Source organism: Physella acuta, unplaced genomic scaffold (genome assembly GCF_028476545.2).
Source record: "Physella acuta isolate Inbredline_101_S28 unplaced genomic scaffold, ASM2847654v3 ptg000182l, whole genome shotgun sequence".
NCBI classification, from domain to species: Eukaryota; Metazoa; Mollusca; class Gastropoda; family Physidae; genus Physella; species Physella acuta.
Genome location: NW_026731701.1, coordinates 70,103 through 94,539, shown reverse-complemented (window position 1 = coordinate 94,539; position 24,437 = coordinate 70,103). Strand labels below are relative to the sequence as shown.

Genomic DNA, 24,437 nt, shown 5'->3' with positions numbered 1-24,437 from the left:
CTTCGTTGAAAGTAAAAATACTAATATCTAACACTAGACCTATAACCAACTGCGTACTGTTTTTATTCTATTTTTAAAAGTTGGACCTCCATAGATAATTAATCCTGACACAAACCTAATACGCATTAGCAGCAATTAGTCTTGCCAGCCCACGATTTGGCCGACCTGCAATTATTGATTTTGTCATCCTCTTTCATCGATCTTTAGGCACGGAATAAAAAAATATAGCAGGTACTAAACATGTGCCAAAAGCCAGGAAATTTATAACTCTGATTCCAGAAATACTCATCTAGAGTTGCTGTAAATTGTAATCTTGACGCCACCATGGAGAATAAAGATTGCGAAGACGTTAGAGAAATATGACGTATAATCACACTGCGCGTCTTAAGAAGAAAAATATGACGTAAACATACTCCATGTCGAAAAAAAAAGAGATATGACACGCCTATTCGTTGACAGGAACCAGTGGCGTAAACAGGGGGGGGGTCATAACCCCCCCCCCCCCATAGACCTCTTGGTATATATATAAAAAGTATGAGGGGGTGCAAATCGAAAGTTTGAGGGGGGTGCAAATCGAAAATTTGTCCCCGGGTAAAAATTGGAACCCCCTCCTTGAGACGATCCTGGCTACGCCACTGACAGGAACCTTTACCAATCCTTAGTCTATCCCTAGTCCAGTGGCGTCACAAGGCCGGGTGTCACCGTCGGTGTCACGCATCTCCCCTTCACTAATTTTGCATTTTCGGTTTGGTGTCACCCCTCGCTACTACTCTTTTGCTATATAACTGAATAAAACATTGTTTTGACAGTAAATTTTACGATTTGTCTTCATGGTTTCATCCCTACATGTTGTCACCCTACATGTTGTCACCCGGTGTGGACAGCACCCCCAGCACCCACCTTGTGGCGCCACTGCCCTAGTTTAGCCCACATCGCATTAATGATTACAGTAATCACACTTGACATTCTTCACCTCTAGCCCCCCACCAGGCGCTATACCACCCCCTCCCCAGCACCCACCTTGTGACGCCACTGTCCTAATGATTCCAGTAATTACACTTGACTTTCTTCGCCTCTAGCCCCCCCCCCCCCCACCAGGCGCTATACCCCTAATATCATTGTTGAGACCATACAGTTGTTTACAACAGGGCCCATTGAACACAGTGACATAGTTGGCCAATAAATCCATCAAGCCAAGCTATCACTGACAGGCATGCTGCTTATCACAGACGTGCTATTGTGGGCTGTAAATTTTAGAAGGCCAATCAGTTTTGTTAACTAGTTATAAAAAAATATACGCCCTTTTTATAATAAGAAACAATAAATCAAACACTAAAACTGGGTGTAGATTGTTTGATGTGGTTGTGACGTCATAGCTTGAACTGACTACACCTTGGTAGTAAACATCTAGAAGTCAGTGGAGGAGATGGGGGGGGGGGTGTCTATGTATGACGTCACGCCATTTAAACAGACCCTTTCTGCTATTGTCACACAAAAGCTAGACGCCTTAAAATGAAATCCCCCCCCCCTCCCTCCTCAAATAAACATAATTCTTACCCGAAAAAAAAAGTTTTTTTTTTCTAGAATTTTAATTTTTAACAAATAAAAAGTTAGCTACGTCGATTTTCTGAAACTCCTCCATAAAAGTCTAAATTGCCCCACCCTCCCCATGGACGTCGTCCATAAATGACGTCACACGATTCTAGCTTATTTTATTACCCTATCATCACGCCTTCGACAAAAATAACTTGGCCCCTCCCCTAACTTGACCCCTCCCCTAACTTGACCCCTCCACTAACCTAACTTGACCCCTCCCCTAACTTGACCCCTCCACTAACCTAACTTGACACCTCCCCTAACTTGGCCCCTCCCCTAACTTGACCCCTCCACTAACTTAACCCCACCCCTAACTTGACCCCTCCCCTAACTCAGAGGCGTAGCTAGGGGAGGGCGGAGAGGGCGGCCGCCCCGGGCGCCGACCCTAGGGGTGCGCCAAAAGGGGTAGGAAAAAAAATTTACAAGCTCATTTTAAGCTGCAGCTTTGAATTATAAACAGTCAAAGTAAAGAAATTTAACAGCTGAGAGCCTTTGCATACTGATTTAACTGTTTTCTACATTGATTAAGTAACTGTAAAAGGTATATCCTTAAGAAACAGTGATCGGAAAAACTGCCTTCCAGCTTTCCTAGATGGGGGGGGGGGCGCTTTTTCGAAGACTAAAATCGGAAAAATTAAGGATTAATAACCCATATCACTCAGAAAAGAACCTTGGAACTAAAGCGTATTTTACGATTGTGTAACATAAAAATAAGAATTAGTGACGTTTAAAATCCGCTCTACCATTTTTTGTCCAAGATGGTGGGGAGGGAGGGGGGAGGGTGCTTTTTCACCAACAAAAATCGCAGGATTTGTATTGGATCGGTTACTAGATAACTCTTTTAACACTTAGAAAAGAAATGTGTTTCATTATACAATCAACCAGTCAACGAAATACTCATATCGTATTCCAATGTGAACAATAATTTGTATGACCTTAATCTAACAAACTTATAATCCAAATATATACTATATCATAACAGAGACTGTTCCAAAGACGATTTAGCACCGCTACAATTTTTTTCTCTGACATTACTAATCACCATTTTAAAGGATAATGCATCTTAAGGGGAATTTAATTATCGTCGAGTAAAGTTTTAGGGAACGACAATCATACAGCAAAATTATTTTTTTTCAAGACTGTCGCACACACACACACATATATATATATATATATATATATATATATATATATATATGGGAGGTGGGCGCCAAACTGAATGTTCGCCCCGGGCGCCTGGAGGGGTCGCTACGCCTCTGCCCTAACTTATCCCTCCCCAAACTTGACGTCAGATAATGTGTCATCATTTTCCATTACAAATTCAAAATAAAATCAATGCACATTTTTCATCCACTTTGCCACAAAATCTGAAACACTGAACTATTGGCCTATAACCTAGATCTATAGGTCTACAGTATACTGATGGTCTATGGTATGTTAGGTCCTACTCTTCAATGCGGTGAGGGGATCGTGGAAATTGGCCTGTATTACTATAATGATTATGGCGATGTAATATTTTGATTTTACTTAACGCTGCGGAGACAGGGATAAGTAAAAGGCTGTCCTATTTGGGGTTACTTGGGGGGGGGGGGGGGAGGGGGGTGTTTTGACCCATTGTAACAACCCCCCCCCCCCCCACCACCACCAACTCCAATTTTTATTAAGTTTTGGTCACGTTTTATGCCTTAATAAATTATTGAGCTGTATCAATGTTACTATTGTAGCAATCTATTGGTTTAGTATCCTCTGACACCCGTGTAAACCAACCAAGCATTAAAAATACACCGTGGTTAACTTCTATAGAATCTACTCCATAGTGTATGCCAATCTTGTACTCTACCAAACTCAGCCTCTATAGAATCTACTCTATAGTTTATGCCAATATTGTACTTTTATCACCAGAAACTCTGCCCTGTGCCAATAATGGACTTTGTCCCAACAACACCTACTGCTCAGAGACTCCTTCTGGAATACCTAACTGTATAGGTATGTATAGGCTAACACTCTAACAATGGTAATAGCTTTATATAGCCTACACGTAATATAATGTGTTGGTAAGAAATTAGGTAAACCTAAATGATAACTAACAATGCAACCATTCTTGTTTAACATGTTTTAATTTTCATCTATGTGTGTGCGTGTGTGTGTGTATGCGTGTGCATGTGTGTGTAGGCATATAAAGTTAAACTGGTTCAAAAACAACAAAACAGAAGAATGTTATAGCAATCACATTCATTAGCATGTCCTGTTTAAATTTTAATAAAAATTATTTTAGATGGCCTTTGTTTCCATACATTGCTTCTAGTGTGTGATTAAAATATAGCCTCTTGATAACCTTTAGTTACAACCATTTCTTCCAGCGTGTGATTAAAATATGACCTTTTGTTTACAACCATTTCTTGCAGCGTGTGATGACGCCTGTGCTCTGACCTGTGATGGCCCTGGCCCAGAAAGATGTACAGCATGTAAAGTTGGCTACTACAAGCCTCCAGGGATCATCAGTCCTTGCACTGGTCAGTCCTCCATTTTTTATTGGTCAGCTCATGCTTGTAAATACTATAGGTTATAGGCCTAAATTTTTTTTATGTAAATAGTTTTCAAGATGTTTGTTTTAACATTCTTTCCATAATTACATTTTTAACATTGTTAACATACCAGCGGTGTTATACTTCTTGTTGTTTTAAGTTCAAATAACAAAACATGAGGCTATTGTTTCAGAATGTCCCACTGGAAAGTTTGGCAAAGATTGTACCTCCACATGTCATTGTCTAAACAACGAGCTCTGCAACAAAAACAACGGCACTTGTGGGGGCTGGAAGTGTGACAGGGGCTACACAAACATCCCGTTCTGTCAAGACAGTAAGTTCTCATCTGATAAGTTCATTAACCTTTTGGTACACAAACATTCCCTTCTGTCAAGACAGTAAGTTATCATCTGATAAGTTCATTAGTCTTTTGGTACACAAACATCCCTTTCTGTCAAGACAGTAAGTTCTCATCTGATAAGTTCTTTAACCTTTTGGTACACAAACATCCCTTTCTGTCAAGACAGTAAGTTCTCATCTGATAAGTTCTTTAACCTTTTGGTACACAAACATCCCTTTCTGTCAAGACAGTAAGTTCTCATCTGATAAGTTCTTTAACCTTTTGTTACACAAACATCCCTTTCTGTCAAGACAGTAAGTTCTCATCTGATAAGTTCATTAACCTTTTGGTACACAAACATCCCTTTCTGTCAAGACAGTAAGTTCTCATCTGATAAGTTCACTAACCTTTTGGTACACAAACATTCCCTTCTGTCAAGACAGTAAGTTCTCATCTGATAAGTTCATTAACCTTTTGGTACAAAAACATTCCCTTCTGTCAGGACAGTAAGTTATCCTCTGATAAGTTCATTAGTCTTTTGGTACACAAACATCCCTTTCCTTCAAGACAGTAAGTTCTCATCTGATAAGTTCACTAACCTTTTGGTACACAAACATCCCCTTCTGTCAAGACAGTAAGTTCTCATCTGATAAGTTCATTAACCTTTTGGTACACAAACATTCCCTTCTGTCAGGACAGTAAGTTCTCATCTGATAAGTTCTTTAACCTTTTGGTACACAAACATCCCCATGTTTATTAACCTTTTGGTACACAAACATCCCCTTCTGACAGTAAGTTCTCATTTGATAACTTCATTAACCTTTTGGTACACAAACATCCCCTTCTGTCAGGACAGTAAGTTCTCATCTGATGAGTTCACTAACCTTTTGGTACACAAACATCCCCATGTTTATTAGCCTTTTGGTACACAAACATCCCCTTCTATCAAGACAGTAAGTTCTCATTTGATAAGTTCATTAACTTTTTGGTACACAAACATCCCCTTCTGTCAAGACAGTAAGTTCTCATCTGATAAGTTCATTAACCTTTTGGTACACAAACTATCCCTTCTGTCAAGACAGTAAGTTATCATCTGATAAGTTCATTAACCTTTTGGTACACAAACATCCCCTTCTGACAGTAAGTTCTCATTTGATAAGTTCATTAGCCTTTTGGTACACAAACATTCCCTTCTGACAGTAAGTTCTCATTTGATAAGTTCATTAGCCTTTTGGTACACAAACATCCCTTTCTGTCAAGACAGTAAGTTATCATCTGATAAGTTCATTAGCCTTTTGGTACACAAACATTCCCTTCTGTCAGGACAGTAAGTTATCATCTGATAAGTTCATTAACCTTTTGGTACACAAACATTCCCTTCTGTCAGGACAGTAAGTTGTCATCTGATAAGTTCATTAACCTTTTGGTACACAAACATTCCCTTCTGTCAAGACAGTAAGTTCTCATCTGATAAGTTCATTAGCCTTTTGGTACACAAACATTCCCTTCTGTCAGGACAGTAAGTTATCATCTGATAAGTTCATTAACCTTTTGGTACACAAACATTCCCTTCTGACAGTAAGTTCTCATTTGATAAGTTCATTAGCCTTTTGGTACACAAACATCCCTTTCTGTCAGGACAGTAAGTTCTCATCTGATAAGTTCACTAACCTTTTGGTACACAAACATTCCCTTCTGTCAGGACAGTAAGTTCTCATTTGATAAGTTCATTAGCCTTTTGGTACACAAACATTCCCTTCTGTCAGGACAGTAAGTTATCATCTGATAAGTTCATTAACCTTTTGGTACACAAACATTCCCTTCTGTCAGGACAGTAAGTTATCATCTGATAAGTTCATTAACCTTTTGGTACACAAACATTCCCTTCTGACAGTAAGTTCTCATTTGATAAGTTCATTAGCCTTTTGGTACACAAACATCCCTTTCTGTCAGGACAGTAAGTTTTCATCTGATAAGTTCATTAACCTTTTGGTACACAAACATCCCCTTCTGTCAAGACAGTAAGTTCTCATCTGATAAGTTCATTAACCTTTTGGTACACAAACATTCCCTTCTGTCAGGACAGTAAGTTATCATCTGTAAGTTCATTAACCTTTTGGTACACAAACATTCCCTTCTGTCAGGACAGTAAGTTATCATCTGATAAGTTCATTAACCTTTTGGTACACAAACATCCCTTTCTGTCAGGACAGTAAGTTCTCATCTGATAAGTTCATTAACCTTTTGGTACACAAACATCCCCTTCTGACAGTAAGTTCTCATTTGATGAGTTCATTAACCTTTTGGTACACAAACATCCCCTTCTGTCAGGACAGTAAGTTCTCATCTGATAAGTTCATTAACCTTTTGGTACACAAACATCCCCTTGTTCATTAACCTTTTGGTACACAAACATTCCCTTCTGACAGTAAGTTCTCATTTGATAAGTTCATTAGCCTTTTGGTACACAAACATCCCTTTCTGTCAAGACAGTAAGTTATCATCTGATAAGTTCATTAACCTTTTGGTACACAAACATCCCCTTCTGTCAGGACAGTAAGTTATCATCTGATAAGTTCATTAACCTTTTGGTACACAAACATCCCCTTCTGTCAGGACAGTAAGTTATCATCTGATAAGTTCATTAACCTTTTGGTACACAAACATTCCCTTCTGACAGTAAGTTCTCATTTGATAAGTTCATTAACCTTTTGGTACACAAACATCCCCTTCTGTCAGGACAGTAAGTTCTCATCTGATAAGTTCATTAACCTTTTGGTACACAAACATCCCCTTCTGTCAGGACAGTAAGTTCTCATCTGATAAGTTCACTAACCTTTTGGTACACAAACATCCCTTTCTGTCAAGACAGTAAGTTATCATCTGATAAGTTCATTAACCTTTTGGTACACAAACATCCCCTTCTGTCAGGACAGTAAGTTATCATCTGATAAGTTCATTAACCTTTTGGTACACAAACATCCCCTTCTGACAGTAAGTTCTCATTTGATATGCTCATTAACCTTTTGGTACACAAACATCCCCTTCTGACAGTAAGTTCTCATTTGATAAGTTCATTAACCTTTTGGTACACAAACATCCCGTTCTGTCAGGACAGTAAGTTCTCATTTGATGAGTTCATTAACCTTTTAGTACACAAACATCCCCCTGTTCATTAACATTTTGGTACACAAACATCCCCTTCTGTCAGGACAGTAAGTTATCATCTGATAAGTTCATTAACCTTTTGGTACACAAACATCCCCTTCTGACAGTAAGTTCTCATTTGATAAGCTCATTAACCTTTTGGTACACAAACATCCCCTTCTGTCAGGACAGTAAGTTATCATCTGATAAGTTCATTAACCTTTTGGTACACAAACATCCCCTTCTGACAGTAAGTTCTCATTTGATAAGTTCATTAACCTTTTGGTACACAAACATCCTCTTCTGTCAGGACAGTAAGTTATCATCTGATAAGTTCATTAACCTTTTGGTACACAAACATCCCCTTCTGACAGTAAGTTCTCATTTGATAAGTTCATTAACCTTTTGGTACACAAACATCCCCTTCTGACAGTAAGTTCTCATTTGATAAGTTCATTAACCTTTTGGTACACAAACATCCCGTTCTGTCAGGACAGTAAGTTCTCATTTGATGAGTTCATTAACCTTTTAGTACACAAACATCCCCCTGTTCATTAACATTTTGGTACACAAACATTCCCTTCTGTCAGGACAGTAAGGCTCAGTAGCTAGGGACAGCAACACATCTGGGAGAGACAACTCCAAAATCAAACAACTGATACCTTCTAGTTTGTTTTTGGTTGGACAAAGGCTATGTAAGCAAATCCACACAGAAAAGCAGACTGAAACAGGAGTAAATAGCCTATATGGTGCATAACAAGTTGACAATACTTGATTGTGTTGGAGGGAACCCTTTTCTAACACTAGAATTAAGAACAAAGAAGGAGAGAGTAGTCTGGAAAAGCTGAACAAGTCCCATAATCTGTTTAACTACATTCAATTTGATTTGAATTTGTAAACTCCATACATTTAAAGCAAATAATTACAAACCATAGTAGACAAATTGAACAAAAACATAATATTTTATAATAGGCCTATACAAAAATTACAATGATACAAACATTATCTTTCAAATTATAAACAATCCAATGGTGACAACAATGTTAACTTTATTTTATTTTGTCCAACCAGTCTGCCCTGCTGGTACCTTTGGCCTAGACTGTGCCTCTAGGTGTCACTGTCCTGTTGGTGACAACTGCAGCAATGTCAATGGTGACTGCTCAAGTGGAAGGTGTGACCCAGATTATGGCGGTGCTGCCTGCCAAAGGAGTTAGTCATTTATTTTTATCACATCCTTGTACTTTTAGTAAAGTTGATCAATGCTTGTAAAAGTCTATATTTTTTTTATCACAACCATGTACTGTTAGTAAAGTTGATCAATGCTTGTAAAAGTCTATATTTTTTTTATCACAACCATGTACTGTTAGTAAAGTTGATCAATGCTTGTAAAACATAGCATATTTATATTTAAAAAAAAATAAATGCCAATCAGGCTTGTAAAACTATATTTTAAAACTTGTCCCCAGGACTTCCAAAACTAGCTCTTCCACCAACTGTGCAGTACGTGTCATGTAACGTCATTAAAGTTATATGGGACGCTTTCAACCAATCAAAAGATATTGGCACTGGGCCTGTAGGACAATACCAGTAAAATCTTGTTTCACTCTCCCATCTAACTACTAATTAATCTAACATCTATAAATATTATAACCACATTGTTCTTTGAATTTCACCATATGAAAAAATCAAAACCCATGGTGTTGATATGAAGATTAAACATTTTTATTTTTATTTCAAACCTATTTTTTTCTTCTTCTTTCAAACCAAATTTATTATTTCTAGTTCAAACCAAATTTTTATTTCTAGTTCAAACCAAATTTTTATTTCTATTTCAAACCAACTTTTTATTTCTATTTCATACCAACTTTTTATTTCTATTTCAAACCAACTTTTTATTTCTATTTCAAACCAACTTTTTATTTCTATTTCATACCAACTTTTTATTTCTATTTCAAACCAACTTTTTATTTCTATTTCAAACCAACTTTTCATTTCTATTTCAAACCAACTTTTTATTTCTATTCCAAACCAACTTTTTATTTCTATTCCAAACCAACTTTTTATTTCTATTTCAAACCAACTTTTTATTTCTATTTCAAACCAACTTTTTATTTCTATTTGAAGAATTTATCAAAAGCTTGTTACCACCAATACAAGCATCAGCTGGGTGGGTATCTTCAACTACACATCAGATGATACCCTCAGGAGCTATGTGCTAACAGTCCCACGGGCCCAGTTGACTGAGGAGAGTGAATATATCTACAGAGTTGATGTTGTTGGCTCAGACTCTGGGAAATTATTGCGCCAAGTTAGTTCAGGACCCACCTCAGATTCTGTAGGAAACACTTGCAGAGGTAAAATATTGTTTTTCATTTACCTGTAATGATTTTACTAGCACTCCAATAGACATCTTTATTCTTACATTTATGTGCAGGAAAAATATTCATTTTGTATAAATGACCTGACATGTTTATATTGAGTACAATTGAGAGGATGGAGTGGTCTAGCGGTAGAGAGCTGGACTGCTAGCCCGTAAGTCTGGAGTTTAAATCCTGGTTTAAGTCAGTAGACCATCCCTGAGTCTACCCAATCCTAATGGGTACCCCCTAACTCACATTAAGGAAAGTAAAGGCGACTGCGCATAGTGCTGACCACACTATCTCTTCATATGCTGAGGTCACAAAAACAAGTGAAATCTATTTCACTTGACCTATAGACCGTCAGGTTTGAAATGGAACTTTTTACTTTACTACTTTACTATTGAGGTGTTATATGTTTGTTTTGATCTTGAAGGTCTTATTTCTGTGAAGCCCTGAGCTGTAGAAGATTGTTTCTGTAATAATTAATATTTTAAACTCATTGAAAATGTTAAAGCAAAGTTTTAATTTATAAATAGTAGAAGTCAGAATATTTCTTAACATCTGTTTTTCTAACCTTATCGCATAGAATGTTGTGTTTGAAGATGAAAATTATCTAACATTTTACCTTAATTTTTGTTCTATGATAGGAAAAAAAACATCTTTGTTAATCTACCTAATTTTTAAAATGCAAATTTAAAAAAAATTGTATAGTTCAAACAAACATCAGACAAGCCAGCTGCATTAATTAATCCTACAACAAAGTATTATTTTAAATCAATGTCTGACTGCCAACATACCAACAGCACTAAGCCATTTAATAAGACAATCTGTCAGACAGTCCAGCAGTATAAACCTGATACAGCAACATATAAACATGCATAACAGAGCTGTTGGCTCATACTCTATTGTGTTAAATACAACATGCATTTTATTTTAATAGACCTACTTGAAATTTGCTATACTGACTAATATATTGTTTTTTCTATACCAATTTATATACTTATTGTTCTTATTTCAGTAACTACAGTAGCACCTGTTGTTGTATGTAAGTACATGTTGGTAGTTGAGATATTTGTCAAAATAATATTTTACTTTAACACAGAACCAAAACGTTTAGTATACACCGTGTAAGCAAATATTTATGTTTATAGTGTAGTCTAGTAAGTAGGTGGCAGATCAGGTGGGTAACTGACACCCAACTTTCTCCTTGTGATGGCACCTGGTCTGAGAATTACCACTTTGATTATTATTTATTTAAAATGATTTTAAATAAATAATAATTGTCATCATAGTTAAGTGTTCAACAAATGCAGCCTATATTGTTTAGATCTTTACAATTTTTCTAAGTTTGATATAAAAATCAATTGACCTAGCCATCCATGTATCTTTCAGCTGATCAAGTCTTTCAGTCCTTTACACTGAGAGCAGTCAACAGCAGTTTAATTCAGCTAGATTTTACTGTCCTCCCTGACTACACCAGATACAACTACACATTGACACTGTCCAGACAACTGCTGGGGAATGGGGATTGTGATGATGTCACTGGTAGTATAACATCTGTAAGTGCTTAGATTAGTTCAGGCTTACAAATTATTTTTTTTTATTCTATGCAGTTATGTTAATAATTTTAAAAATAAATAATAACCAGTACCTCCCCATTGAGCCAAATGTAGAAGAAATACAAAAATCAAATTTACATATCTGGGAAGCATGGTAAACTAAGTTGATGGAGCAAAGGAAGACATATAAAAAGCCTTATTCAAAATCCATATGCCTCATATATTCCACAGTCCTGTCCCTCTAAGATTAGTATCTACAACACTAATGTTAAGGTGAAGAACTACTATAGCACACTGAGATCGTGAGAGTCACACAATCAAACAAAAACAGGCTACAAACCTTCACCAACAAATACCTATGATGCATTGACAAAATAAGATGGCCAGAAAAAGTTCACTACACCCACCTTTAGTAAAGCATAAGCCAGCAGATCACATACAAAACTATCTCAGTATCTAGTAGGGATGGGTTGGGCATGTGCTAAAATGAACAGAAGAAAACACCACCAAGTACACACTAGACTGGAACCAAGAAAATCCTTGAGGACTGCTGAAAGGAAAGAATGTCTGAGGGGCTTATATGGGCCAAACTTAAGAGAGACAGACAAAATTATAAACACAATCTTTGTCATTTCTATATTGCATGAAGACAATATTTCAATTTATAAGCTTGATTGTGATAAATCGATTGTTCTACGTGTGGAATGGAATGGCCTAGCGGTAGAGTGCTAGATGCTAACCCAAAAGTCTCAAGTTTGAATACAGATCAGGGAAAGTAAAGGTGGATGGGTATAGTACTGACCACATTATCCCTTCAGATGCCGAGGTCACAAAAACTGGTGAACTCTTCTTCACCTGCCCTATGGGCTGTCAGGTTTTAAATGGCAACTTTACTTTGCTTTACTTATTATTCAAAGTACTGTAATCATTTATTTTTACTGAACATTGATTGAGACGATTTACTCTTTCATTCTTCAGTACAACCTGAACATAAGTCAACCTCCCTTTGCTATAGCTAACTTGGCTAGCTGGAGCAAGTACAGGATTGTTGTCAACGCAACCGCTGTGGGTGTCAATGTGAAGGAGATCAGGACACAAAATGTGACCACATCAGCTGTAGGTGGGTACACATTTAATGGTCATCTCGGCACAGACTCTTTAAGTAAACATTCCTTTTTTGTATGGTGTGCAAGTCAGTAAGTCTTAATAGTGTTTGATTAACATATTCTGATATTTTTGGACTAAACCTAAATATTGTTTGATTATTTCTTATAGATGTGAAATAAATGTAATATCATACTTTTAATCTAGTGTGATCATGAAAAAAAAATCCTCTTTTTTGTATAGCCATCATGTGACACAGTTCATACAATGTTTGAGAGAAATGTTAATATAATTTTTTTTAATCTTAGATTTATCAGCTTTGCTACTTATGACTTTCAAACCTTCCATTTACTGAAGTTCTTTCCTTATTTTTAAATGAGCAGTTCCAGAAGGGGGGATAACCAACCTGACACTGGAAAGTGTAACTTCAACAAGGGCAGTGGTAACGTGGAATCCATTGCCTTGCAGTCAGAGAAAAGGTAAAAACTGAATTCTTGCAAACAAAATTGAATTTTACAAGCAAGCTAATCTTTCCCCATTAAAAGTCATTTCTCAGTTGATCTTTGCATGTTGTTTGTTGCAAAAATATTTATCTTTGACACTTACATTCTAAGTTTAAATAGATATCTAAATTGGTTAGTTAAAAAAAATATTATGTTGAAAAAGAAAAAACAGAAACTATTTTGAAACACACTGATGGCCACATATATTGAAAATCTCATGTTCAGCTGCAGAGTCCTCTGTCACTATTAGATCAGAATAAACACAACCAACCAACATAGGGCTAATGGAGTGAATGAAAGTGTTGATATAATGACCACACTTTTCCCACTATAGTGGCAAAATACCATGTAAAATTAAAGTTGTTTTGCCCATTTTATTTTATCCTTAGGTCCACTGAGGTCCTACAATCTGTACCTTGAAGTTGTCAATACCTCAAACAGCAACAGAAGTTTCCTGGGACTGGACACAAGATATCAGTTCACTGACCTGCTGCCCTACACCAACTACTCACTACAAGTGGCTTACAACAACATCATTGGTGAAGGCCCTTTAAGCCAGAAGTTCTTTTTTGTAACAGATGAAGGAGGTAACTAGATTTTAAGCTCACTTTATTTATTACTGCTGATCTAAAATATTGAGCTCAATGCATGTGTCATAAGATGGCTGAGGCAAGTCAGGTTTTATTGGTACCCATCATACATCAGGGTAGGTAAAAATTGGATGGACATTTCTCTTTAATGCTATGACTGAATAAACAGGTATTCAATTTTACAAGTTCCTTAATTCATTTTTCATGTGATCTTGATATCTTTAATCAATCTGATACAAAGTCACTCATAAAACATGTCAAACCCACAGGCTACTTTGGATTTGAATCCATGTTTAAGCTATATAAATATTGAAAAATAGTAATAATTATTTTAATGCATGCTGTCAACTTAGAAATACTTTTGCATACTTTCAGATGTTTTGTAAAATAAATGTTCCCAACTAACCAATTCCCATTTTAAAATACACATCTTTACCTCCTTTCAGCCCCATCATCAGTTGAAATTGTCTCCCTTATACCAACATACTCCACCATCTTTGTGAACTTCACTCCCCCTGTCAATAAAAATGGCGTCCTCACCATGTATATGGTGACATTCAGTGAGTCAGCCAGCTTCACCGCGTCAGAGTCAGTCAATGTACCTGCGTCAGCTGACCTCAGGACTGTGGTGGTAGAGAGACTTAAGCCTATGACAACATATTTCCTCAAGGTGAGAGGCTCCCACATCCTGACTAAAATGTGCAGCTCATGCAGTGAAACAATTATTGAAGAAATCTGTCTGTAAAATTAGTTTACTCAGGAAGTGCTAAATTCTGAAACTTTATAAATTTTTTATAAGTAAATTATCTATTCTTAACACAAATGATAATAAATATGACAAAGCCTTTGTGATATATGAATTTGTTTGTGCATATGATGATTAAAAAGCACTACTTATAACATAGTACTCACATTGTTGAACCCCCCCCCCCCCCCTACCTTTTTGTGCTGTTTCTCATGCATAGCTACACAATTATTTTTATACTTAATTTAAGCCTTGATCTCTTTGTTTTAAAGTTTAACATAGATTCCATACTAAAGACAATCTTAAACTTTTGCTTGAAGATGTCAGCCAAAACATCAGCAGCAACTGGTCTCTACGGCAACACAAAATCTGTGACCACCTTACAGTCCCCGCCCTCAGCTGACACCATACAGCTGACCATGACGTCACACACATTAAACTGTCTGACACTTGAATGGGCTCTACCTAAGGAAAGAACAGATAACGCTACTCACATTGTGGTAAGGTTTTGCTTCACTTTTTGTATGGTAATCAATTGCTTATGATCAATCCTTCCAGTATACAATTATAATATTTCATATCAGTTTAATAACTGAATCCTTATTCTTAGGAATCTATAAATATAACTTCTATTAAAAGTGTAGCTTAATGTGTGACCTACAATCATTTCTACTCTATGATTAATATTTGTACTTTATGTGAACAAACCCTTAGTTTTTATTGTAGAATTAATCTTATTTAAAACATAGAGCATTTTTCCTAGATAGAGGTAATAAAAGAATTTTTAATTGGAGCCATAGGGTTACATATTTTGCCCCCAGATGCAGATGATATCCTTATTTAAAAATTTGAACCATATTGTTACATATTTTGCCCCCAGATGCAGATGATAAAATTATTTTAAAATTGGAGCCATATTGTTACATATTTTGCCCCCAGATGCAGATGATAAAATTATTTTAAAATAGGAACCATATTGTTACATATTTTGCCCCCAGATGCAGATGATAAAATTATTTTAAAATAGGAACCATATTGTTACATATTTTGTCCCCAGATGCAGATGATAAAATTATTTTAAACTTGGAACCATATTGTTACATATTTTGTCCCCAGCTTGAGGTGAGGAAAGCAACAGTGGCCACAATTGTAAAAAATGTGACCTTGAACTCTACAGACAGCTCCTACCAGTTGTGTGACTTGAAACCTAGCACTTTCTATGTGGTGACAATAACGGGGTTCAAAGGTCAAGATGTACTGGCTAGAGGCACAGAGACCTTCAGTACAGGTACTCAACTGTTTACTTAGCTAAAGCCTGGGACTACAGTGGTGATCCACTAAAGTTACATTGGGATCATTAGCTTGCTACTTGCTCTAATACCTTGTAACTGAAAACAGTTTCTACCTTACAAAAAGTAGTTTGCATATATCACTAATGTTTTCTTCTTATTTTCTACTTATTTTCTTCTTAATAAATCTATATTTTAAAGCTGTACTAATTTTTTTTTTCTTAAAACGAAGAATTAATATTAGATTTCACATTCATCTTATTTACTTATCTATAATTTAAAAACCAAAATGCCATTTCTTATTCCAACGGATTTGAGATAATTAAAAATTTTAAAAATTTAACTCGTTGACTGTTTTAATCTCAAACCTTGTAGAGCACGGCACCCCACCAGTTCCTGTGGCACCAGTTTTTGTGAGGTCGACCTACACCAACTTCACCGTGACCATTGAGCCTGTGGTATCTGATGGTGCTCCAGTTACTGGCTACCAACTGATGCTGCAGAAGGTTGCCGCAACCAAAAGAAAAAAGTCAGTCAAAAATTTTTTTAAAAATTTTTTTGTGTAGCATCAGGGCCCACAATCAAGACAGGATAATAAATCCAAATTGAAGATTACCTAAGTAGCATAAATTATTTTTTTGATTTCACAGATCTAAGTATTAAATAAATCTTGTTTTGAAATTAGTTTTTACTTCAAGTGATTTAAATTTAATAAATTTTGATTGTTGTTTATTCTAATCTCCTTTTTAAGGAGGAACTTTATCGCAAACTCAATTCAGTAGAGCAGTTTAAAAACATCAAAACAAATTTGAGTTTTGGTTGATCCTAATTCTCTGTTGACACAGAAGAGCTCCCTTTTTCGTTTCTCTCTGTTCTACAACATTAATTTAATTTGAAAGGATAGTTTACATTTTACAATACCCCTCACCTCTCTAGAACCTGTTTTACCATACCCCTCACCTCTCTAGAACCTGTTTTACCATACCCCTCACCTCTCTAGAACCTGTTTTACCATACCCCTCACCTCTCTAGAGCCTGTTTTACCATTACTTTGAACAGTATCCATGCTACTGTTGTGTGTTGTAACTTGTCTCACAATATTTCGTTGACACACTTTTGTTGCAGACGTGTTGCTGGTGTACCTGGCACAGTTGTGGCAGAACTGACAACTGCCAACGTCACTCGTCGAAGGGAATTTGTCATTGGTGATAATCAGACATATGGACAAGCATTTAATAAGGTGACATTCAAGACTGTTGTAATACACTTTTACTGAAATCCTAGAGCTAACAACAATTTGTACTGAATTCTTAGATTTGTCTACAGGCTTTATCTTTTGGTTAGCTTTCAAAATATTGGATCCTTACAAAATTACGTAAATATTATATAAAATCAATCCTTAAATTTTAGAGGATACTCATTTTGTGCAACTCCCTAATCTTGACAAACTTATTTTCTATTTGACAAAAATTTTACTCTATGTACCAACCATCTAATCCATGTGCCAACCCTTTAATCCATAAGCCAACCTTCTAATCCATGTGCCAACCCTCCAATCTATAAGCCAACCCTCTAATTAATGTGCCAACCCTCTAATCTCCATGCCAACCTTTCTACAGGAACTAGAAGCCAACACCCTATACATGCTGTACTATGTTGTGCTGAGTACATTCAACCAGAACACAACTTTCAGCTTCTCCAAGTTAAAAGATCCAGTACGCACTATACCCTTTGACCCTTCACTAGCGCCACCTATACCACTGGCTGTCACAGATAAAAACACAACATGTCTAAATATATCCTGGTCAGTTCCCGATGAGGTTCAGCCATCATTAACAAGTTTCACTGTAAGTTCAAAGTTCAACTATCTTTCAGTAAAAAACATTTTTAGTTATTAGTTTTACAGCAAACCATTTTCTAAAACTAGCCTGAGTTTATAAATAAGCTTTTCTGATAATTATTACTATTATTATTGGAAAACTAAATCAAATGTAAGATTTAGTTAATTTTCTTTTATACTACACAGCGTAGGACCATTACATTTCAGTGATCTAATATGCAGTTAATCAACTAGACTCAAGTGATATTGTCTTGTTTCACATAAAAGACCTTTCTGTTTCAGTTTGCCCTGAGAAAGTCCAGTGAAACAACACCAACCCTCACACAGAACCTGAACCCCAACATAACAAACGTGGTGGCATGCAGCCTGACACCATTCACCACCTACACTGCCCTGGTGACAGCCCGGACAGCCAATGGTGTCCTAGCAGTGTCATCTGACAGCTTCACCACATGTCAGTACTGTCACAACATCATCATCTTCTTACCTCTACACTAAAAATCTCATTTTCATTTTAATATCGCACATGAAAAAATACCTGAATAAAAATTATATTCATTCCCTGAAGCTGGATATGGGTGGAGACTAAACTGTCATTTTAAACTCATTACAAGGCTAATGAGACTGTCAAGTTTTATTTTATAATGATTTAAGTGCAATTAGTTCTCATGAAAAAATTAAACACTTTATGTTGTTCTCTTTTTGTTTACACTGCTCCACACACAGAGTGCTATATGTTGTTCTGTTCTTGTTTTACAGTGCATGAGTCGCCACGTACACCTGTGGCTCCAGTGTTCATCAACTCCACGTACACAACTATAGCTGTTGCCTTGGAGCCAGCTGTCCTGACAGCCGGGCCTCTTACAGCTTACCAGCTGCAGGTGGAAAAAGTCAGCGCACCTGTTGGCCGACGTAAACGTATGACAGGTGTTCCAGGTTACGTAACGGCAGAGCTGAGCCAGGCCGACATAACCCAGAGAACAAACTTTGTTGTGGGGGACGGTAAAACTTACGGGGGATACACCAATATCAAGCTAGAAGAGAGGACCTGGTACAAGATTCACTATGTTGTCATCAGTACGTCAAGTAATGTAACAAAGTACAGCTACGCATCTTTAAACCCCCAGGTGCAAACTGTACCCTACGTCCCCACCGTAGCTCAACCTGTCTCTGACAGTGAGGATAAAAGCACTCTCATCGGTGTTTTGGTAGCACTCGTCATCTTCATCATTATCATCTTCATCATCCTCCTCATCTACTGCTGGTGGAGGAGGAAAAACAGGTTTGTTCCGTACGAGGTTCAGGAAGACGACATCAAACCTATAGAGCTCCCACCATACGTTGATGACTATGACCCATCTAAATACTGGAGCTCAACATACAACTTAAAAGACAGCCGACATATCATAGCAGGGAGGGACTGGGTGTACGGGCAACAACCATATCAAAATGGAGAACTTATCCCAAATCCAAACTTGTACAAAATCACCTTTAAAGATGAGTTTCAGAACCTGCCGCACAAATCTAAGAAAGCCACAGACAACTCTGCCCGCAGGTACAAGAACTTCAACAGGTTCCCTCACCTGCTGCCATATGACCACAGTCTTGTAGAGCTGCAGGCAGACGCCAGCTGTCGCAGGACTTACATCAACGCCAGCTTCATCCCAGGCTACAAGAAAACCCCAGCCTACATCGCAGCACAGAGTCCGTATGACGAGGAGACTGTTCTAGACTTCTGGCGCTTGATTTATCAGAGGTAACCAGTTATTGTCACTCCTTCATCAATTTATTCACTTATTAGGTCAATTATTTTTATTATTATTATATTCGATATTGATTGTTCTTGAGTTCAGCAAAGTTAAAAAAAATTTGTGTTAAATTTAATCCTTAGAATATATTGGAATCTTTGTTTTGTTTCCTTTTTTAAGTAAGTCATCTAACAAACTTTAGAACTAATCGGTTTTTTCATACGTTCATAAAAAATAAAGTTTCGCATTTAAATAAAATTATTTTAACAATGACTACACTTGACTAATTTAAAAAAACAATGATGACACTTAGATTCTTACAATAACCAATTAGCTTACATGTAGAAAACATTTGAACAAGAGGAAAATAAAATTAACAAGTGAATGCATGTCGTCATAATTTTAGTTACAAAAGAAGTCATTAATTGCAATCATAGTTAATGAAATTACACAATTGAAGAGACAAATAATCTCATACTCTCAGTATAAAACTTTAATAAAAACACAATATATAAGTGACCAATCAATTTAAAGGTTGAATAAAAAATTAGATCAGGAAATTGAATACAAATTAGATCAGGATAGAAACCAACTTTAATAAAAACACAATATATAAATGACCAATCAATTTAAAGGTTGATTAAAAATTAGATCAGGAAATTGAATACAAAATTAGGAAACAAACCTAAAAAATAAAATGTACACTTGTGTCCAGGTCCATCAAGACTGTGGTGATGATCACCAACACAGTGGAGGACAACATCGTCAAGTGCACGCAGTACTGGCCAGCAGAGACCAAGGCCAGCTTTGGCCACTTCCTGCTCCACCTGACAGAGACCACCATTTATGCCGACTACACCATCAGAACCATTGAGGTCAAGAGCAACAGCGACGAGTTCTCAAAGATCGTCCGTCTGTTTGAGTTCACCTCCTGGCCAGACCACGGGGTCCCAGATGACCCGATTCCATTTTTAGAAATGCGCTACAAAGTTAGACGCTACCATTACGATGAACCAACACCAATTTTAGTGCATTGTGGGACAGGGATGGGGAGAACTGGAGTCTTTATTGCAGTTGATGCATTGATTAACATGTACGCGGCCGAAGGACGGGTTCAAGTCTTTGATTATGTACGCAAAATCCGCAAAGATCGCCCGTATATGGTGCGTACACTCAAACAATACATCTTCATCTATGAAGCCTTGTTTGAAGAGTTCCACGCGGGTAATACACTGGTGGGGTTTGACCTGAAGGAGAGGTACCACTGCTGGACACAGATGAACCCAAAGACTGAACACACTTACCTGAGAGACCAGTTTAGGCTGCTGGAGAAGTACAACAGGGGACCTCCTAGAGCTGAGTGTAAGACTGGCCTCATGCAGGCCAACGTCCAGAAGAACAGGTACATTCACGTCTGCTGAAAGTTCATTTTTGTGCTTTTTTTTTTTTAAAATTTCAAATTTGTATAATTTGTGTATGAGAATCAGTTAAAATTATTTTCTGTTTAGCACTATTTTATGTAAACTAGTACTATTTTGAGAATAACTTACTATTATCAACCCTCTTATGAAAAAACATCAGACGTGATGAATAATTAAATAAACCAATATCAAAAATAAAAAATAGAGAATTAAATCATTTAATCAAACCAGTGAAATTAAATTTAAATGTAGCAATGCAACATAATTTCTCAGATTTTAGTCATTTATATGTAACATCATCTTAAAACACCTAATAAAATCAATCCACTATGTTTCTCCTATTGTCTCAGATATTTAGATGTGATACCATCTTAAAAACACCAATTAATTGAATCAATCCACTATGTTTCTCCTATTGTCACAGATATTTAGATGTGATACCATCTTAAAAACACCAATTAATTGAATCAATCCACTATGTTTCTCCTATTGTCACAGATATTTAGATGTGATACCATCTTAAAAACACCAATTAATTGAATCAATCCACTATGTTTCTCCTATTGTCTCAGATATTTAGATGTGATACCATCAGAAAAACACTAATTAATTGAATCAATCCACTATGTTTCTCCTATTGTCACAGATATTTAGATGTGATACCATCTTAAAAACACTAATTAATTGAATCAATCCACTATGTTTCTCCTATTGTCTCAGATATTTAGATGTGATACCATCAGAGAAACACAGGCCATTGCTGCAGACATTCGGAGGGCCCAACCCCACAGACTACATCAACGCCTTGTTCCTGGATGGCTACATGACAAAAAACCAGTTCATCATCACCCAGACCCCACTCCACACAACCATCATTGACTTCTGGAAGCTGGTCTATGACTATGACGTAAGAACCATTGTCATGGTAGAAAACTTCAAGAATGAAGATGACTCTTGCGCTGAGTACTGGCCTTCTGTCAACTTGAAACAGTTTGAACCTTTTTTCATTGAGACGACGGCCGTCTTCCAACAGGACAACATCACAATACGCAACTTCAAGCTACGCAGCACACAAAACCCAAAGGCTGTACCTAAAAATGTACGACAATTCCAGTTTAACGCATGGGCTCAACTTAACCCCACCCCGCAGTCTAAGACAATGATGATGGATCTGATTGACAGCGTCTTTGATTGGCAGGACGAGGCTTGTCAGAACGAGAGGCCTGTGGTTGTCCACTGTCAAGATGGGGCGTCACACTCAGGCCTGTTTGCCATCTTGGCAATTATTTGTGAGAAAATGGAGGAAGAAGGTGAAGTGGATGTGTACAGGACCATCAAACACTGCAAGAGGCGACGCCCACAGTTTCTCACTGATTATGTAAGTTCACTTGTATCCAGAATCATAATCCTACTTTTTCCATTTCATCTTTTATATTTAAATAACTGCATACACAATTTTTAATTTTATTTTGTTATTATTTTTAAAAATTAATTTAACTCTACATTTTGGTTCATTAATTCATGTCATTGAAGTATTTAATGTTTTTATAGAAATTAATAAAACAATTTTTATTTCTTAGGATCAATTTCGTTTCTGCTACAAGACATTGTGGGATTTCATGAATCTGCGAATGCCTGATGGGTTTTTTACAGAAACCTTGGGGCAGACCAAGAACGATAAATCGTATGGAGTTGCTTCCCTTAACCTGAACTCTTATTCCCAGCTGGATGAATACACATCAGAACTGTGAACACACTCACTGCTTTATGACTTGTGTTTACATGTACTCTATCTATTGATGAACACACTTACTGTTTTATGACTTGAGTTTACATGTACTGGATCTATTGATCACCAACACCAAATCTACCTATCAAAAATGATTTTATCATAATACTGCATCAAGCTCTGTCTATATTGAATACCAATACCAAAAGCTACACAAAAATCTATATTTAATGCTACACTGTGTATATTGATTACCAATAGCCCCACAAATAACGCTATCATAACAGGCTGCATCAAGAACTGTGTATATTGATTACCAATAGCCACACAAATAACATTATCATATGCACTATATAGATGTGAGATGCTAGGATTCATTGTTTACATTTACAAAGCTTACAGCTGCATTCAGACCTGATTTCCTTACATTGTTTTTTTATTTTATAATCTACAACTTTTATAAAATGATTGATATTTCTGTAAAAAGAGCCTATTAATGTGATGTATAATAATATATTATTTTGTAAAAAAAAAACAAAGTTGGTGCTTTAAATTTTCTTGTTACTTCACCCTGTAAATATAATCTATATATTTATATCATACAGATATTGATAATAACCCTATATTTTTACACAGCAAAACTGATCTGATACACAGCTTTTTTATGTAGTATATATATTTCTGTGATGTATAAAAGACTGCATATATAAAATTATATTTTACACACAAAAATATTCTTATACCTAATTTAAGATCACATTCCTCACTTGCTGTTATTTTTTGAACAGCAAAGAGCAGCATCTTGTTTTTTATTATTTTGAGATCTGATAAATATTTACAGATGAAACCTAGATCAGAGTGTAATGAAATATTTTTTTTTGTTGGTTTAGCATATATTTATAAAAACTAAATCAGAGTGTAATAAAAATTTAATTTTTTTTTTGGTTTAGTATATATTTATGAAAACTAAATCAGAGTGTAATAAAATTTAATTTTTTTGTTGGTTTAGTATATATTTATGAAAACTAAATCAGAGTGTAATAAAATTTAATTTTTTTGTTGGTTTAGTATATATTTATATAACAAATGGATTAAGATTAATTTTTTCCATGGGATATTTGCGCCAGTACTTTAAAGTTCTATTGAAAGTAGTCTTAGATTTGGGGGTTTCTTAATTTAGTTCAGTGGTAGAAAAAACTTTTGGTTTTGTAGTTGACTTACACTGTCTTTAAATTTATGTCTTTTAACCAATTGTAGTATCTTTAATGTAGAAGTGGCTACTTTAACTTGTGTTTTACAAAATGCTACTAACTAGTTACAATTTAGATGTTTGAAGTGATGGGTCTGTTTTTGAAAACTCTTGTCCAGTGTAAGCAAAAATAAGCTGTAAATACTTATATTCTCAGTATTTATTTGACTATTAATTTAATATTTATAAAACAAATCTGTGATAAAAATTCTTATTTATTGTAATAAACAACTTTTTGTCCAATAAAAATCTGATGAAATTTTACAACCTAGAGTGATTTTCGCAAATTAATTTGGTGCATCAAAACAGGAGAAAGGGCCTAGAGCAAGATTTGTCAAGTGTTTAATTGTGAACAACAAAAAATAAATATGAAATTTTTTAATGCTGTAAACAGAATTAGTAGAAACATGAAAATACAACAATAACAAACAATTTCTTTACAAGATCCAACTTCTTTTAGTTTTTTATTTGTTCATGTTTTAACATTCCAAAATCACAAATAATCACAGATTTTATTACAACAGCATAGCAGATATTAACGGATTAACACTATTTCATTCATCATTCTAATGTTAGCCTTTTTGTTACTCTACATATTAAGAATCATCTTACCTAAAAATTATCAAACACAAGACAGTTAGCTAAAAAACAGAGCAAATGGTTTACATAATATATTTGTTTAAATTTTATTC

General features: G+C 35.9%; 1 protein-coding gene across 1 annotated transcript in view; it reads left to right on the top strand.

Annotated features, from left to right (window-relative positions):
• The window catches only part of LOC131936605 (receptor-type tyrosine-protein phosphatase kappa-like), a 33,791-nt gene extending 9,916 nt beyond the window's left edge, over positions 1-23,875 (top strand). The window contains exons 4-25 of the mRNA XM_059293665.1: positions 3,499-3,582; positions 4,002-4,109; positions 4,315-4,455; positions 8,680-8,817; positions 9,075-9,195; positions 9,733-9,962; positions 10,987-11,013; positions 11,361-11,527; positions 12,506-12,647; positions 13,015-13,110; positions 13,524-13,721; positions 14,171-14,394; positions 14,790-14,969; positions 15,586-15,757; positions 16,134-16,287; positions 16,884-16,998; positions 17,378-17,605; positions 17,881-18,052; positions 18,358-19,354; positions 20,062-20,748; positions 21,488-22,145; positions 22,348-23,875. Of these exons, the coding sequence (XP_059149648.1) occupies positions 3,499-3,582; positions 4,002-4,109; positions 4,315-4,455; positions 8,680-8,817; positions 9,075-9,195; positions 9,733-9,962; positions 10,987-11,013; positions 11,361-11,527; positions 12,506-12,647; positions 13,015-13,110; positions 13,524-13,721; positions 14,171-14,394; positions 14,790-14,969; positions 15,586-15,757; positions 16,134-16,287; positions 16,884-16,998; positions 17,378-17,605; positions 17,881-18,052; positions 18,358-19,354; positions 20,062-20,748; positions 21,488-22,145; positions 22,348-22,518 (5,210 nt within the window). The 3' untranslated portion in view covers positions 22,519-23,875. The remainder of the gene's footprint in view (positions 1-3,498; positions 3,583-4,001; positions 4,110-4,314; positions 4,456-8,679; positions 8,818-9,074; positions 9,196-9,732; positions 9,963-10,986; positions 11,014-11,360; positions 11,528-12,505; positions 12,648-13,014; positions 13,111-13,523; positions 13,722-14,170; positions 14,395-14,789; positions 14,970-15,585; positions 15,758-16,133; positions 16,288-16,883; positions 16,999-17,377; positions 17,606-17,880; positions 18,053-18,357; positions 19,355-20,061; positions 20,749-21,487; positions 22,146-22,347) is intronic.
• The last annotated feature ends 562 nt before the right edge of the window (positions 23,876-24,437 follow it).